This window comes from Leptodactylus fuscus, chromosome 2 (genome assembly GCF_031893055.1).
Source record: "Leptodactylus fuscus isolate aLepFus1 chromosome 2, aLepFus1.hap2, whole genome shotgun sequence".
NCBI classification, from domain to species: Eukaryota; Metazoa; Chordata; class Amphibia; order Anura; family Leptodactylidae; genus Leptodactylus; species Leptodactylus fuscus.
Window position 1 is genome coordinate 77,977,941 of NC_134266.1, and position 18,982 is coordinate 77,996,922.

Consider the following 18,982-nt stretch of genomic DNA (forward strand, 5'->3'; position numbering starts at 1 on the left):
AATGGCATTATGTGTTTGCATTATAAATAGATAAATGGTAAGGATAGAGCACTTCGATTTTATGGCGAGAAGAAACCTTAAGAAAGTGCTATAATCTTTGTCTTGCCTTCTCAGTGTAATGTGCTGCTGATATTACTTCTCATTTAATCAGAAAAAACAGTTTTTGCTGCAGTACTTTACTGCCATTATTTCAGCAGAATGCTTTTGTTGCAAATTCTTGCCTACTGTGCAGTATTACTGTATAGAGTTTACTATAAAAACCGTATCTATCATCCCTAGACCTCGCTGCTTTCTACTCCATGGGAACATTTATGAATGTAAGGAACTGACTCTCGTCTACCATGTTTAGCAAACTTTTCTCTGCATTAGACAGTAACAATCTGTGCATGGATTATACAGAAACCAACTTAAAACCAAGAATGGGCATTTTCACTGGTTTCAATGTTTAGATATATATACACCATTGTCGCAATTCCCCCTTCATTACAACCCATTGTGATTTATGCTACACTTAGTAATACAGATATATTGTTTAGTGAGTGCAGTAGGTCAAATGTATCTGCTTTCTCTACAAAGTCATCACAGGACTGAAATTATTCATCTATTTTACACGTCAATGAATTAAAATCAAAAGTATCAGCATATATGTTAGTATTCAGGGCTGCCATCAGGGACCCAGCCACGAGGATGAAGGGCAGGGGTCTGGACATCAGCACCTGCTGGACCCCTATCCCCCACAGAGCCCATCCATGTATTGTTTCCTCCTTGCTTGTCGGCAGAGCCATTGCCCACTTACTGTGTTCCTCGGCCTCAATACAAAGCTCTTACTTTGTTGTTTCTCTCCATGCTTCTCACCCTTACCTTTTCCATTCCCCGCACCCCTTCTTCTACTTATCGAGCCTTATCACCCAGTGTCTCCTCCCCTTGCCCCTAACTCTACCAACCTCTTGTCCCCTTTTGCACAATAAAATATACCTATTTTATTTTATTTTATTGTTGGAGTCGTCTTGTCCCCCTTTGCCCTTGCCAGATTCTGCTTCCTCCCTGCCTACCCTCCCACAATGCCACCTTTTGTTCCCTACATTCTTTCACCTTCCCGCACAGAAAGTTGTGATAAAGTGTCCTCTCCTTAGCCTTAAAAGAGTCCCTTCTTAACTAAGTCTCCCCGCCCTTTAACAAAGTCCCCCCCACTTCCCTCCATGTTACTCTGACCTCTTTTTCCCAACAGAGCCACCTAATATCTCCCACTGACAAACTGCCATCCTGCCCATGCCACTTTGCCCACTTATCCTCCAATGCAGTTCTGGCGCTATAGACCCCCTTCATATTTTACCCCCAATAGAACACTGATTCCTAATGTTGCACTCCTTGCATGGTTTCTACCATCTTGTGTTGTCCTCCCAGAGCTCCTGCTAAAATGTGTCCCTGTCCCCTAGTGATGGGAGGCCAAGGGTCCAGACACCCTGGCTTTTTGGGTCCCAGAAATTCCTGATGGTGGCCCTGAAAATGTATCCTATAACCAATTGATTGGGAAGGATTTTTGTCAATTTTTTTTTAAAACCTGCGAACTTGCCCATTCTTAATTAAAATATGAATTAAAAAAGAAAATGTAATACCTTGAAAGTGGAAGTTCGTACAGATATAAGGGGATCATCCACAAGATAGGACAATCCCTACAGGACAACATGCCAACAGAAGATAAGAACACAAATTGATTGTACATTCCAGCATTCCAATTCTCAGCCCCAACATTCCATATTGCACATGCTGGCTATTAATGGACAAGGAGCTACTTCAATGTCACAAGATTTGTGAAAGTTATATAGTAAGGAATATTTAATATACCAACAGCAGCAATATATACAAAAATACCGGCTATGTTATACAGTATATAATTATATATTTGGATTATATTATGGTGACCTGTAGGGCAACAATTGTTCCCAATGCCCGGATATCTGTGCTTATGCTGACTAATGGTCTATTATTATAGAATAGTAAGTTATGATTTATGGTTGAAGATAGCTCTTGTGACAATGAATGTACTCCTCTGTGCTCCAAACCAATATTTTACCATTCCCAATATTTCATATCAGCAAACATAATTCTAGAGATTGGTTTAAGAATTGTCTCACTTCTGGTTAGAAAAAGAAAGATTTGCCATAGATGAAATTGAATTATACAGCAAATTAATGCAAATATAAGTAACCTATGTATCCCACCTCTAAGACTCTAAAATGGGGTCCTGAGCCTACCTTGTCTCCTGTGTGAGAAGTTTAAATGGAGAGGTGGTCACACATGCACCATGCCACTCCATTCAACTTCAATGGGGCCAATGGAAACAGTCTTAAAGGTACTGTCCTATAATAACTTATTACCCATCCATGGAACAGGTGATCAATGTCTGATCAATGAAGTTTCCCACCACTGACACCTCCACCAATTACAAGAACAAGGAATCTGTATATCCAGAAGCGTAATATGAAGGTCCTAGGCCTCAATGAAAAATCTGCACAAGGCCCCCCATGTAATAAAATATAAAAAGCAGTAATAGAAGACAAGCCTGTGCAAATAGATTCTAACAGAACGCAAAGTTCCATATTTTGGATAGATGCCCTCTTTTGGTAACCATAATGATCTTGTAACCCCGTAAAGGGGTAAAGATTTTCCAGTTTTTAGATAAACATATGCCTGGATAGCCTTTAAAAAGGCTACTCAGGTGCTGCTAAGCGTTTTTAACCCCCCCTTCTCCGTTTTTCTGAACTACCATTAAAAAATATATGTAAATCAGTCCTACCGTGCACGGTGGGCGTTCCGTGCACTCCCTGTATCATAGCTTGTTCACGCCCTCCTCTCTTCTTTGACTGCCTCCTCCTTGTGATTCACTGCCTCCAGTCTGGCGGTTTCGATTGAAATCCCGCGCATCTGCGCACGTTCCAGCTACATTTTCCCGTAGAGAACATCGCGACCGTACTGCGCAGCACCCTCGTGTAGTTCTCAGGGGAACTGAGCAGTTCCCTACACAAAAATGGTGCGGGAGCATGTGCAGTAGCGCACCATGCATGGTCGGACTGATTTACATATACGTTTTAATGGTAATTCAGAAAAACGGGGGGGTTCAATATCGATTAGCAGCACCTGAATATGACCTATTCAGGCATATGTTTATCTAAAAACCAGAAAATCTAATGATAGAGCTCCTTCAAATATCTTGTTGGGCATATAGTGGCTCAGCTCATTCACTGAATACAGGGTCTTTCAATGCTCTTTCATTCACCATGCAGTTCAGCATCTTATATAACTATAATATATCATGTGTAGTACTGGTATCCTAAAATTGAGAAGAGATGACTTATGGCCCCAGCAAAGGGGACATTCACAGGGAGGAATATGATTTTCAGGTATATCAAAGCGTTTCATTGTTTTCTAAGGCATATGGCAATGGATGCTTCTTTATTCATGGAAGTTTGACTCAGCAGCAGCATCAGTGAGGCTCAGTCTGAATAGCCCGAGTATGTCTGGGTCAAAATGGTGAGCTTTAACTTTTTGCAGAATGCACAGGGCCAGAATTGGCAAAGTAATCAAAGGTAGAAGACCTTCTCAAATTCCTCTTCACTTTCCTTCTTGTGAATGGCCCCTTAGGCTCCTGGGTCCGGGTCTGACTGCACTCCCTAAAGTTACGCTGCAACAACCCCAGCAGGATGGGGCAACGATCGCATATCTGCTGAGGTACAACACTCTGTCAGTCCCACAGACTTTGAATGGAGCAGGTATCTGGTGCTCTATTCGTAGGATCTCTGATTTTGTAATTGGTGGTGGACCCAGAATTGGGACCCACAACGATCAGACATTGGCCACCTATCCCGTGGATAGATGATAAGCTGTTATTGAGGGGCAGTCCCTTTAACTCTTGCTTAAGAGAAGAAGAACCTGTGGTGAAGCCTACATGAGATGTTCTATCTTTGGCTTCATATCAGAATTAAGAGTAGAAATGTAATGATCCCAAATCTGACAAATGGATTAGAAATACACTTATGTATCTTTCATTGGGGAGTTTGTCCATTATAAGGGCTTTATATGAAGTTCTTAACATGCACGTCCTATAATTTCATCAGTTTTGCACTTTCCTGCTTAGCACTGCCAGTTTTTTTAGCTGTCTTAATAGATATTTTGTTTCTCCTCAGTAGGCAAATCTCAAACCAGCAGTGAGCCAATTTGTAGCAAATATCACATAGCCAATTCAGTAGCATTCTGGCAAGAAAACAGTTTAATGAGAAAGCAAAAAAACAAAGTAGAAAACAAAAATTAATTTCGGATACACAGGCAAACTCATTCCCGTATAGTCAGTTAGAAGCAAACATTAAGGAATAACATTTGTACAACATGGAGCATTAATATAGCATTGTCAGCCAATGCCATATAGGAAGGTGATGTCACAAATAAAAGTGCGCCACTGGGGTTTTGTTGAATTTGCTCCTCACAGATAATATGAACATAGAAGATGTAAATGTTCAGGATGAGCACAATGTAGTAACCACGACCTGGACTAAGACTAGACATTTCCTTGACACTAGAAATAAGCAACTTCCTTGTGAAATGTGAACTAAGCTTCAAGAGGTGCAGTCATGCTTTTTTATTACTACTCTGTTTCCACGAAAATAAGACACCCCCCCTTCACCTCCTGGACCACCTACAACTGGGAGTCGTGCTGGTGCCCCGCTAAGGATTGTCCCCTGCTCCAGCCGCTGCATAAGACATCCCCCGAAAATAAGACAGGTCATATATTTCGGAAGATAATTTAATATAAGACGCTGTTTTATTTTCGGGGAAACAGGGTATGTTATAGTCAGTAGTATCCAGTGTTTGACTAGGATTTATTGGATCCATCAAGGAAATCCACCTATACAGTATATGTAAATGTATACTTTCAGTAGCATCATGATGGTAGTGTAAGGGATTGGCGTCAAACTCAGCTACAAATGCCGGTGTTATCTGCTGGACTTTTGGGGTCCATTATTGGGTCAAAGCATGGGCTCACTGGAGGATCTCTTATACCTTAGATCCACCCTTTTAATGTTTCATGAATCATTATGAAAGCCATTGTGATTTATGCACACACATAAGACTGCAGCTCACTTATAAAAGTCACAACATATAGTGATATATACATGTAGGCCCAAGTTCATGGACAAAAGTTAAAAGCAATTAAAACAGCAGGTTGGTGCAAGGTGCAAACATGTCCCCGACCAGTGGTGTAACTAGGAATGGTGGGGCCCTGTGGCGAACTTTTGACATGGGGCCCCTCCCAAAGACCTAGACTGATAATCCCCCCCCCCTGCATTCCTGCATGTACTATTATGCCCCTTAGTGGCCGCTGTACACAGTATTATACCATATAGTGGCCTCTACACACATTATGATGTCCCATAGTAGCCCCTGCATACAGTATTATGCCCTATAGTGGCCCCGGCACACAGTATTACGTACTGTAATACATAATACTGTAATAAAATTGCTGCCTGGGGAAGAAAGGGTTTCAATGTCACATACAGTGTCAGTGAAGGGTCTCCTCACTTAAAACACTCTTCACAGTCATTGAATGTGGCACTTGTAACCCCTTCTTCCCCAGGCAGCAAACTTATTCTAGCTATTGGAAAGGATAAAGAGCAGCAGGCAGCTGCCAGCACTGTACTGTGTGCTGTATAGCCTGCCCTGCATGCATGGGTTACCCTCACCAGTCTTCACTGTCCACAAGGCACCTGCGCTGCTCTGCTCACTCCATAAATTGAATCCCCCGGCACTATCTTATTCCTGCACAATGTCTCCACCCCTCCCCCACTGTCCGGACGCAAACTGATGCCTTCCTCCGCCCGGAACCAGACACCATAGGTGGCCTCGGGCCTCAAAAAGTAAAATTTATTTATTTATGTATTTATTTTTTAGCATATTAACTAGTGAGCCGGGGGCCCCTAAGGTGTCGGGCCTTGTGGCAGCTGCTACCACTGCTACCGTGGTAGTTACGCCACATACTAATGATTAAACATCATAAACCACAAGGACAGAAATATATGTGATGGATATAAGTAGGGACTCTGCTGCTACCGGCTTGGTATATATTTTTATATATACACTTTTCGGCTGCTCTATTTTTATTATTTGCTGCTGTTCTACTTATTATTATTTTATTCCAGGTTTGATAAATAGTTTCTAAGATTTGTTATCATGTATATTTATGACATACTAGAGGGAGGACCCGGCTTCGCACAGGTATATTACATTTTATGTTTGTGTAGTGGCCCCATAACTAATGTCCAATTTTGCACAGGTGTATTTTGTATGTGGTTTGTGTGTATGTCCATAAGCGTCATGTGATTATGTGTATCTCATTTTGGATATCAGTGAAAAACCTGTGATCAGTTGTTATGGATACCTAGAGTAAAGCTGTATCTAATCCTTCCTCGTGTAGTACTGTGTTTAGACGCAAGTATCTAATCCTTGTTGGTGTGGTACTGTGTGCAGATGCACATATCTAATCCTCCGGTGTGTGGTACTGTGTGCAGATGTGTGTATCTAATCCTCCCCCATGTGGCATTGTGTGCAGATGCACATATCTAATCCTCCGGCGTGTGGTACTGTGTGCAGATGTGTGTATCTAATCCTCCCCCGTGTGGCATTGTGTGAAGAGGCACGTATCTAATCCTCCGGTAAGTGAAACTGTGTGCAGACGTGCATATCTAATCTTACGGCATGTGGTACTATGTGCAGACGCGCGTATCTAATCCTCTGGCGTGTGGTACTGTGTGCAGATGCGCGTATCTAATCCTCCCCCGTGTGGTACTGTGTGCTGAGATGCATATCTAATTATCTGGCATGTGGTACTGTGTGCAGAGGCATGTATCTAATCCTCCAAAGTGTGATACTGTGTTCAGACGCACGTATCTAATCCTCCCCTGTGTGGTATTGTGTGAAGAGGCGCGTATCTAATCCTATGGCATGTGGAATTGTGTGTAGACGCGTGTATCTAATCCTACAGCATGTGGTACTGTATGCAGACGCGTGTATCTAAACCAATGGCGTGTACAACTGTGTGAAGGAGTGCGTATTTATTCCTCTGACGTGTGTATATGTAAGCAGACGGACGTATCTAATCCTACGGCATGTGGTACTGTGTGCAGACCTGCTTATCTAATCCTCTGGCATGTGATATTGTGTGCAGACACATGTATCCAATCCCCCGGCGTATGGTCCTGTGTGCAGACGCGCGTATCTAATCCTCCGGCATGTGAAACTGTGTGCAGACGCAGGTATCTAATACTATGGCATGTGGTACAGTGTGCAGATGCGCGTTTCTAATCCTACGGAATTTGGCACTGTGTGCAGACACGCTTATCTAATCCTCTGGCGTGTGAAACTGTGTGCAGACGCAGGTATCTAATCCTCTGGCGTGTGGTACTGTGTGCAGATGCGCGTATTTAATTCTACCCTGTGTGGTATTATGTGAAGAGGCGCGTATCTAATCCTACGGTGTGTGGAACTGTGTGTAGATGCACGTATCTAATCCTACAGCATGTGGTACTGTGTGCAGACATGTGTATCTAATCCTACGGCATGTGGTACTGTGTGCAGATGCGGGTATCTAATCCTCCCCTGTGTGGTATTGTGTGAAGAGGCACGTATCTAATCCTACGGTGTGTGGAAATGTGTGTAGACGCGCGTATCCAATCCCCCGGCATGTGGTACTGTGTGCAGACGCGCGTATCTAATCCTCCCCCGTGTGATACTGTGTGCTGAGACGCATATCTAATTCTCTGGCTTGTGGTACTGTGTGCAGAGGCATGTATCTAATCCTCCAAAATGTGATACTGTGTGCACACACACGTATCTAATCCTCCCTTGTGTGGTATTGTGTGAAGAGGCGCGTATCTAATCCTTCGGCGTGTGGAACTATGTGTAGACGCGCGTATCTAATCCTACGGCATGTGGTACTGTGTGCAGACGCGTGTGTCTAATCCTATGGCGTGTGCAACTGTGTGAAGACACGTGTATCTAATCCTCCCCTGTGTGCTATTGTGTGAAGAGGTGCGTATCTAATCCTACAGTGTGTGGAACTGTGTGTAGACGCATGTATCCAATCCCCCGGCATGTGGTACTGTGTGCAGACGTGCGTATATAATCCTATAGCATGTGGTACTGTGTGTAGACGCGCGTATCTAATCCTCCCCCGTGCGGTACTGTGTGCTGAGACGCGTATCTAATTCTCTGGCTTGTGGTACTGTGTGCAGAGGCATGTATCTAATCCTCCAAAGTGTGGTACTGTGTGCACACACACGTATCTAATCCTCCCTTGTGTGGTATTGTGTGAAGAGGCGCGTATCTAATCCTTCGGCGTGTGGAACTATGTGTAGACGCGCGTATCTAATCCTACTGCGTGTGGTACTGTGTGCAGATGCGTGTATCTAATCCTATGGCGTGTACAACTGTGTGCAGACGCGCATATCTAATCCTCTGGAGTGTGGAACTGTGTGTAGACGCGTGTATCTAATCCTACGGCATGTGGTACTCTGTGCAGACGTGTGTATCTAATCCTATGGCGTGTACAAATGCGTGTATCTAATCCTCTGGAGTGTGGAACTGTGTGTAGACGCACGTATCTAATCCTACGGCATGTGGTACTGTGTGCAGACACGCGTATCTAATCCTACAGCATTTGGTACTGTGTGTAGACGTGCATATCTAATCCTACGGCATGTGGTACTGTGTGCAGACACGCGTATCTAATCCTACGGCATGTGGTACTGTGTGCAGACACGCGTATCTAATCCTACAGCATTTGGTACTGTGTGTAGACGCGCATATCTAATCCTACGGCATGTGGTACTGTGTGCAGACACGCGTATCTAATCCTACAGCATTTGGTACTGTGTGTAGACGCGCATATCTAATCCTACGGCATGTGGTACTGTGAGCAGACACGCGTATCTAATCCTATGGCATGTGGTACTGTGTGCAGACACGCGTATCTAATCCTACGGCATGTGGTACTGTGTGCAGACGCGTGTATCTAATCCTATGGTGTGTACAACTGTGTGAAGACACGTGTATCTAATCCTCCCCTGTGTGGTATTGTGTGAAGAGGCGCGTATCTAATCCTACGGTGTGTGGAACTGTGTGTAGACGTGCATATCCAATCCCCCGGCATGTGGTACTGTATGCAGACGCGCGTATCTAATCCTATGGCATGTGGTACTGTGTGTAGACGCACGTATCTAATCCTCCCCCGTGTGGTACTGTGTGCAGATGTGCGTATCTAATCCTCTGGAGTGTGGAACTGTGTGTAGACGCCTGTATCTAATCCTACGGCATGTGGTACTCTGTGTAGATGCATGTATCTAATCCTACGGCATGTGGTACTCTGTGCAGACGAACGTATCTAATCCTCTGGAGTGTGGAACTGTGTGTAGACGCCTGTATCTAATCCTTCAGCATGTGGAACCGTGTGCAGATGCACGTATCAAATCCTTCAGTGTGTGGAACTGTGTGCAGAAGTGCGTATTTAATCCTCTGGTGTGTGGGACTGTATGCAGACCCGTGTATCTAATCCTCTGGCGTGTGATACTGTGTACTGATTTGTGTATCTAATCCTCTGATGCGTGTAGCTCAGTCTTGATATCAGTGTTGTATTGTGCATGTGGAGTGACGTGTGTATTGCAGTTGGAATATGAGTGAAAGTCTTGCAGGTTTGTATTGGCTAAGGGGGGGGGGCACTGTGTTTGGAATGCTGTATCTCAGCAACGGTACGTCTGAGCGAGTTGGCGTCTCGTCTTAAACCTTCCCGGATATCTGAAGTATCTCTGTACCAAATTTGGTGAAGATCGGTCCAGTCGTTTGGTTCGCATTAGAGAACAGACAGACAGACAGACAGACAAGAATTCATTTTTATAAGATAGAGAGATATTTCTGTTCTTGTGGTTTATCATATTTAATCATTTCTATAGTATATGGCGGGCCCTCTGTCCTTCATCATCAGAGGTTGGGGACATGCTAGCAGATTTTCTTGTTCTATTCTAGTGCTTTTAACTTCCGTCCATGAACCTGGTATGTCTATATTTAGATCTTTATATATTTCTATATCGATATAGTCATAAAGCTATTTTTCATCCAGTTTATCAATGTGAGTCCTATGTGAATGTTTTCTGTATTGTATTGCGGGTATGATTTGGATTCGTCTACTCATTCCATATATTTTTTCATTATGATTCCTACACATCATTATTGAATTGCAGATGTTTGTCATATAAATCGTGGCACCTGTTTTTCATTTTTAATTTAATTTCATATTTCATTTTCCCAGCTCGTGATCAGAGACGTTTTCAGGCTTTTTCAATTTCTGTCATTTTTATTTCAGAATGTTTTTCTTTTTTCCTAATATCTGGAAAGTGCCAAGAAAATGCAAAATATTTTTCACTTTTTATTATGGTTTATTATGTTTTTTGTTCACACAATATAGTTTTGGGTTGTTGGGGCAGTGCTTCAAGGGGTGTATGTAACCAGACCAGACCCTACTGAACCATACGCACAGTCAGATCGCTGGGGTTCACGGGAAAAAAATTTCCTGTTTCCCAATCAGGTCCTCTATTGCTGAGATATTAACCATTTTCCTGATATACTAATAAGCTGTTTGGTACAGGATGTTACTGTTTCATTTTTTGTGTCATAGCATTTCAGTCCCTCCATTCTTTCCTCCTTGCTGTAAATGATACGTGGGATAAGAGCAATGCTCTGATTCTATCAAACAGCTTATTAGCATTTAAGGAAAACAGCTAATATGGAGGCAGCAATCGGGAAGCAGAAAACAGTCTTTTGTTCACCTGAACCCCATCTGTATGACTGTGCTTATAGTTCTATGGGGACCATTCTGGTGACAGATTCCCTCTAAGTTGTAGGTTATGGGCAGTGTTATTTTGTTTTAAGCTTATAAAAGACCTTTGGGGGTCATTTAAACATGCCATTGTTTTCCTTTTTATTACCTATTTTCCCTGTATTTGAGGTTGGTATATTAGCTGACCTGGGTCTACTGAGATCAGGAACACAGTCTGCCCTCAACTTCACGATCCCTATGAACTGCAGACTTTGCAAAGATATTCTAAAACATTATTGCAAAGTTGCCTGTTGATCCACCTTACGTTTAAAAGTTGTCAACTGGTCAGCAAGTGGTTAAAAATATGCCATAAATGTCTTACACATGTGGGTTCCACGTCTAGGACCCACACCTATATCAAAAACAGGGGTCCTGCAGCTCCTGTAAGTACTAAGGTATCCTAACTAGAGATGAGCGAACACTAAAATGTTCGAGGTTCGAAATTCGATTCGAACAGCCGCTCACTGTTCGAGTGTTCGAATGGGTTTCGAACCCCATTATAGTCTATGGGGAACATAAACTCGTTAAGGGGGAAACCCAAATTCGTGTCTGGAGGGTCACCAAGTCCACTATGACACCCCAGGAAATGATACCAACACCCTGGAATGACACTGGGACAGCAGGGGAAGCATGTCTGGGGGCATAAAAGTCACTTTATTTCATGGAAATCCCTGTCAGTTTGCGATTTTCGCAAGCTAACTTTTCCCCATAGAAATGCATTGGCCAGTGCTGATTGGCCAGAGTACGGAACTCGACCAATCAGCGCTGGCTCTGCTGGAGGAGGCGGAGTCTAAGATCGCTCCACACCAGTCTCCATTCAGGTCCGACCTTAGACTCCGCCTCCTCCCGCAGAGCCAGCGCTGATTGGCCGAAGGCTGGCCTATGCATTCCTATGCGAATGCAGAGACTTAGCAGTGCTGAGTCAGTTTTGCTCAACTACACATCTGATGCACACTCGGCACTGCTACATCAGATGTAGCAATCTGATGTAGCAGAGCCGAGGGTGCACTAGAACCCCTGTGCAATCTCAGTTCACGCTAATAGAATGCATTGGCCAGCGCTGATTGGCCAATGCATTCTATTAGCCCGATGAAGTAGAGCTGAATGTGTGTGCTAAGCACACACATTCAGCACTGCTTCATCACGCCAATACAATGCATTAGCCAGTGCTGATTGGCCAGAGTACGGAATTCGGCCAATCAGCGCTGGCTCTGCTGGAGGAGGCGGAGTCTAAGGTCGGACCTGAATGGAGACTGGTGTGGAGCGATCTTAGACTCCGCCTCCTCCAGCAGAGCCAGCGCTGATTGGCCGAATTCCGTACTCTGGCCAATCAGCGCTGGCCAATGCATTCTATTAGCCCGATGAAGTAGAGCTGAATGTGTGTGCTTAGCACACACATTCAGCTCTACTTCATCGGGCTAATAGAATGCATTGGCCAATCAGCGCTGGCCAATGCATTCTATTAGCTTGATGAAGCAGAGTGTGCACAAGGGTTCAAGCGCACCCTCGGCTCTGATGTAGCAGAGCCGAGGGTGCACAAGGGTTCAAGTGCACCCTCGGCTCTCCTACATCAGAGCCGAGGGTGCGCTTGAACCCTTGTGCAGCCTCGGCTCTGCTACATCAGAGCCGAGGGTGCGCTTGAACCCTTGTGCACACTCTGCTTCATCAAGCTAATAGAATGCATTGGCCAGCACTGATTGGCCAGAGTACGGAATTCGGCCAATCAGCGCTGGCCAATGCATCCCTATGGGAAAAAGTTTATCTCACAAAAATCATAATTACACACCCGATAGAGCCCCAAAAAGTTATTTTTAATAACATTCCCCCCTAAATAAAGGTTATCCCTAGCTATCCCTGCCTGTACAGCTATCCCTGTCTCATAGTCACAAAGTTCACATTCTCATATGACCCGGATTTGAAATCCACTATTCGTCTAAAATGGAGGTCACCTGATTTCGGCAGCCAATGACTTTTTCCAATTTTTTTCAATGCCCCCGGTGTCGTAGTTCCTGTCCCACCTCCCCTGTGCTGTTATTGGTGCAAAAAAGGCGCCAGGGAAGGTGGGAGGGGAATCGAATTTTGGCGCACTTTACCACGCGGTGTTCGATTCGATTCGAACATGGCGAACACCCTGATATCCGATCGAACATGTGTTCGATAGAACACTGTTCGCTCATCTCTAATCCTAACACGTGTGCCTTGCTCCATTCATTTGTTTGAGAGTTCACAAAGCAGCCAAATAAGCAGGTCATTGCATTCCCCAAACAATAAGGAAAAATTAACAGGTCTAGGGAAATATTTTTTGTAAAAAAAATACTTGAAAGATTTTGTTCAAAAGTACAAGGACTGGGCAGCGCTATATGTATGACAGTGCCGCAGACTGTGAGCTCATTGCCGGGGGTCCTGCTGCGGGAACCCTTGATAATCAGTATTACACAGCGTCCATTGAAAGTAATTGACACTCATGTAATGCATGGTTGTAGTAAGTGGAAAGCCACTTATGTTCTTGTTGACAGATGACAATTCATGGAGGCCTAGCTCCTTCTATGACATCCATATGTCTTAGTACATAGAATCTGGTGGTCCATACTTGCTTGATAGGAAGATGGACTATGAAACAAATTTCTATCATGTAGAAGAAAATCCAATATTCCAATATTAATAGTGAACTCCAGTAGGAGCTTTGCTCAAAAAGAAAATCCCTGCATTGTAATCCCTATATTTCCACTGGTGAAGCAAATGTAAGAGGATTCTCTACTGACAGGAAGAAATGCTATATGTCAGTTTGTCAGCAATAAATTCCCCTACCTTTGGTAATCTGGAGAGTGAACAAATGCCGAGAATATCTAGCGCTGTCCTGCATAAACCAATCCAGACTTAATGAAAGGACAAAAAGGAACAAGGTTCCCCATTCCTGGCACTTTTATGTTCATTGCATTTCTTTCATAAGGCCATTATGCAGCCTTGTGTTCAGGAGCTCTCAAATGGATTTTTTAATAAAAGGAAAAATTCTGGCGAGACATTCTTACAGAACCGAATGAACTGGTGGTGGTTGGATGGATGGAGGGATTTACAAGGCACAGCCCTGTACATACACGTGAATTGGACTGAGCTGAAGGACCAGGTTCAGCCACTACAAGGCGGATTAACATTATAGTGGTTGTCTAGGATTTTGAGAAACATGGCTAAAAGTGGGAAATGGAATAAAACAGTAAACTAAAATGCACAGCTTGCTCAATCCCCCAATACTCCAAGTATCAATGTGGTCCTGGTCAACCCTGTGTCAATGACGCGTACTTTATCCTTATGAACATGTTCGGCCTCCATGCTCACATGTCATACATGCTATCATCACATAGAGTTCAGTGACTGACTGCAGCTATTATGTGAATGATGGGAGGGGGAGGGGTACACCAATGTGGCAGGCAGAGTCTTAGTTATTTTTCATTTTATACCATGGCCCACTCTTAGCCATGTTTTTAAAAACCTATAACAATATTTTTTTTTGCTCCAAACTCCCACTTCAATATTTGGCACCGCAGAGATCAAAAGTAACTACTGTAGCATTGCAAGCCTCCATGCATACATCTGAGTCATGGAATTGGTGGGAACATTAGTGGCAGAGGTATATGAGAGACACCAGCCAATCTTTACTGCCTAAATGCCTTGATAATAAAGTAGTGACACTGCCAAATTCTCATTCTGTGGATTAAATAACTATACCACTCCCTGAAATATGAGGGTTAAAATGCTTTCAGAACTCCTTTAAGATCCAAAACTGAATTTTACATTATTATTATTCCTAGTAAGACTAGGCTCACATCTTCGTTGGTGTCTCCATATGAAATTCCACCAGATTCTGACTAAAATTGGACTTTTCTCTCCGCCAGGTTCAGCATAAACCTGCCGGACACCCAGAAGATCCCATTATAGTCTATGGGGTCCATGGATAACCGCTTTTAAAGTGAACAGGCTCTCCACCTTTCAGGTCTTCATGTGGACCCATATGATGGAGAGCCAAATGCTACTGTGAACCTAGTGTCACAGATTTAACCAGTGTTTTGATCTGCACTTAAATGTGTGACCTCAACTAATAACATTTATCTTATACCCAAAGTGCATAAGAATGGAGTCCCCAGGTGGATGGAACAGCGGTTCATATGCTTGTTCATTATGGGACTGTGGAGTTTGCCATCACAGAAGTCCCTTACCAGCCAATGGAGCCCTGGCCAAGCATGTACACCAGTACTCCATGCACACCAGTACTGCATGCACATCAGTGCTCCGTGAACACAGTACTCCATGCACACCAGTACTCCATGCACATCAGTGCTCTGTGAACACCGGTACTCCATGCACATCAGTGCTCTGTGAACACCGGTACTCCATGCACACCAGGGCTCCATGCACACCAGTACTCCATGCACACCAGTACTCCATGCACACCAGTACTCCATGCACACCAGTGCTCCGTGCACATCGGTACTCCATACACACCAGGGCTCCATGGACACCAGTACTCCATGCACACCAGTGCTCCGTGCACACCAGTACTCCATGCACATCAGGACTCCATGCACATCAGGGCTCTGTGCACACCGGTACTCCATGCACACCAGTACTCCATGCACACCAGTGCTCCGTGCACACCGGTACTCCATGCACACCGGTACTGCATGCACACCAGTACTCCATGCACATCAGGGCTCCATGCACACCAGTACTGCATGCACACCAGGGCTCCATTCACATACAGTCCCCTGTTCTTCCAATGGCTGAGGTTCCCAGCAGTTGACCCCTTAGTGATCAGACACTTATCGCGTGGATAGGGGATAAGTGTATATAGTAGGAGAACCCCTTTAATAACATAGATATTTATCAGGGCTGTTTCCATTTGCATTCTTCAGACATCTATTCTGCCTCTGTAAATTTTACACGTAGTAAATCAGATCTTTATACAAATGTAGTAAAGCAGATTAAACCTTTTTTTGGTGTAATAATATTTCATGAAATGTATCTGTAGTTAATGATAACACATCAAGGTATCTATGTAGCTTTGTATGAGGATGTTACTAGCTGCATGCATTGTACCGACTAGGATAAAAGCCTCCCCATTCATCTCTGTGACTAAAGGTGGTCTAGATAATGAGGGATGTATAGTATATTGTGTCAGCGGCCATGGCTGTACTTACAGTTGTCTTTTCCAGGCAGTGCAGCAGGTGGTGGTGTTGACTTTCTATTAGTGAAGCTGATTTTCCAATGTGCGGTTCTTCCTCAGTGGAGCCCTAAACAGAGAGAGAGCTTAGTATTAATGCATTTAATAAAACCCACTGTGAAATAAGGGATCAGAATGGTTCTGAGCTGTGACTTGTAAAGTGGATTGTCCAGCTACAGGTTACTTTTCAGCTGAATATACTTGATAATCCTTCATCCTAATCCCTCCTAACTGGTTCCTTCCTCTGCTCATAAATGCAGTACAAGTCTTCTGTTCTAAATGCAGTGGGGGTAGAAGTTGTTATGGCATCGGACATACATAACGATAGTATTGGTGTATGTTGTACCTTGTTTTTGTCATTGTTGTCACACTTGTTTGAAACGTTAGATTATATTTGGATGTGTTACATGCGGTCAGGATACTTGAGTCTGGTTGCAATGATCCTTGCTTTATGATTTTCCCCATGTATTATCTATCACTCATTCGAGAGTTCTTAAAGGGACGATTTTATTGTTTTTTTTTTCACTAGTTAAAAGGGGGGTGTATACACACTTGGACTGTCCCATCAGGGCACTGGTGAATCCCTTACTGGGTCCCTATTCTTTAGGGGGCCGTGCAGGCTGCCTGCTGCTTTTTCAATAGGTTGTTACCAGTTTCATTAGCCCAGCTTGTGACAGCTGCTAATAACTTCCCGATCCCCAATCCTTAGGATAGGCCATCAATTACATTTTTTGAGTCCAGCAGATCAGCTTTTCTGGGACAGCCTGGCTACCAGTCATGTTATCAGTTCCAGGAGCCACACTGCTTGCTTGATGTACAATGTGTAGCGTTTTTGCTGTACAATGTGTAGCATTCTTGCTGTACAATGTGTAGCGTTGGGTTTAGGTATTACAGTGTCGATTGTCCAATGAGCCACTTAAGGAAGGGACCCGGGGACATCAGAGATAGTGACATCCTATGACCTTGCCTGAGGCCGCTGATTGATCTCAGTGGTCACGAGCAGTGAGGACTTACGCTGGAAGAAAACAACGGAGCTGCAGGACCAGACCACGCTGGGAGGCACCAGAGCACTGGGGACAGGTATGTTTTTTTTTCTCATCTCCCCCGACTTAATTACAAAATAAAATTTTAGTCTGGACAACCCCTTTAACAACCAATCAGTCATGTCTTTATAGACCTTGCTATGTGCACAGGGATGCAGAAGCCATTATTCTTCCCTGAAAATAAGGATCTTGGGCCAAGCCCTGAGAAACCTCACACCATAACCTGTTTGCCACCAAATCTTACATCAGCAGATTCCAGTACACAGTATTCTGTGGACATTCACCAAACTTAGATTTGTCTATCAGACTACCAGATGGCGAAAGCCGACTTATCACTCCAGTGCACTTCCTCTACGCCGGACCCCTTATGGTGCACTTTATACCACCATATGGTGTTCATAGGCTTGTTTGCCGCTGCCTTATCATAAAAACTATTTTGTAAAGATGCACAGTCCGTACAATACAATCATGCTATATAAACACTGAAAATAATCTAAAATCATAATATTAGAAATTATGGTGCATAACTTGTGACATGACCTTCTACTCTTAACCAAGAAAAGCATTCTGTATCTGTAGAATGACTATTAATCTTTAATGCCCAGAATCTAAGCAACAGTAAAACTTATGTTTCCTATTTCTCCTCCATTTCTCAGTTGTTATTCCGGCCATTTAAATCTAATACCTTTGCAGGCCACTGAAGATATGTTGGATCAGACTGTTTCTATTAGAAATGGATGATAAAGCTGTAGAATCCCAATGTAAAGGTTAGTTTGATGGCGGTAATATATTTTAAGACTGCAGATTTAACAGGTGGCCTCGGAGAACGTGCAGAACAAGTGCAAAAACCAAGAGGTCTTTAAAAAAAACCTTTTCTGGGATAAATAATATATTTCCAAGTGTTTGTCTAGAGTGTTGGATTCCTGGCATGAAGTACAGTCTGGGGTTTAATGCATCGCCATTACTGGACATCCCATAGCAATGGAGGAAAAGTAAACTAAACTGTCCTAGGAGGTCTATTCCAGGGTTTATTTTATGGTAGTTACTAGATAGAAATTGTTTTAGCAATACGATAGGAAAGAAATCCTGCAGCCTGCCGTGATAGGATTCAGTCCCTTATGTATAAAGATAGATAAAATAATGAGAGCCTGCTGTTGTTAATGACTCTTCTCCTATTGCATATCTGCTGCAAATCCTGAATTAAACACCCACATTACATCCATAATCCTTACTCACTAGGGACTATGCTACGCATTCTTCATCGTTCTTCTTTGCCAAGTTGTGTGTTATGCCAGTTTTTCCCAACTGGCGCTGCTATTTTTCCATATTTATTATTGCTCATTGTGTCCAATGACTTTCAATCAGATGTTAAATTTGCAATGTATATATAAGTGGGATAAAGTGTCAACTGGCTGTCCAAACTTGGGAATGTACCACAGTCTGGATGTGTGTATTCGGGGGCATAGCTCGGGAGTGATAGGCGGGCCATGTGCTTCAGGGGTGTCAACAAAGTGCTTTGTCTAGGCCGGAGTATTTTGTTATAGGGCTAGAGCAAAAAATTATTTGCCCTAGCCCTAGCCCACGCTCATTTTGGCAAAATACAGGTGTAAAGAATACACATGTAAAAATAAGTCTCCCATTGACTTCAAAGACATTTTTTTACACGTGTAAAAATGTCACTGAAGTCAATGGGAGACTTATTTTTTTGTATATTTTTGTATTCCTTACACCTGTATTTTGCCAAAATGAGCGCGCGTTTACTCCGTGTGAATGGACCCTCAGTGCACAAGAGTGAGGATAGGTGAA

At 43.5% G+C, this 18,982-nt stretch overlaps 1 protein-coding gene across 2 annotated transcripts in view; it reads right to left on the reverse strand.

Moving 5' to 3' along the window:
- The window catches only part of KCND3 (potassium voltage-gated channel subfamily D member 3), a 362,523-nt gene that overhangs the window by 8,214 nt on the left and 335,327 nt on the right, over nt 1-18,982 (reverse strand). Inside the window, exons 6-7 of one of the 2 annotated variants that reach the window (XM_075264055.1) lie at nt 16,111-16,203; nt 1,617-1,673 (exon numbers count right to left, since the gene is read on the reverse strand). In XM_075264055.1, coding sequence (XP_075120156.1) covers nt 1,617-1,673; nt 16,111-16,203 — 150 coding nt within the window. The remainder of the gene's footprint in view (nt 1-1,616; nt 1,674-16,110; nt 16,204-18,982) is intronic. The other variant, XM_075264056.1, reaches the window with a different exon arrangement.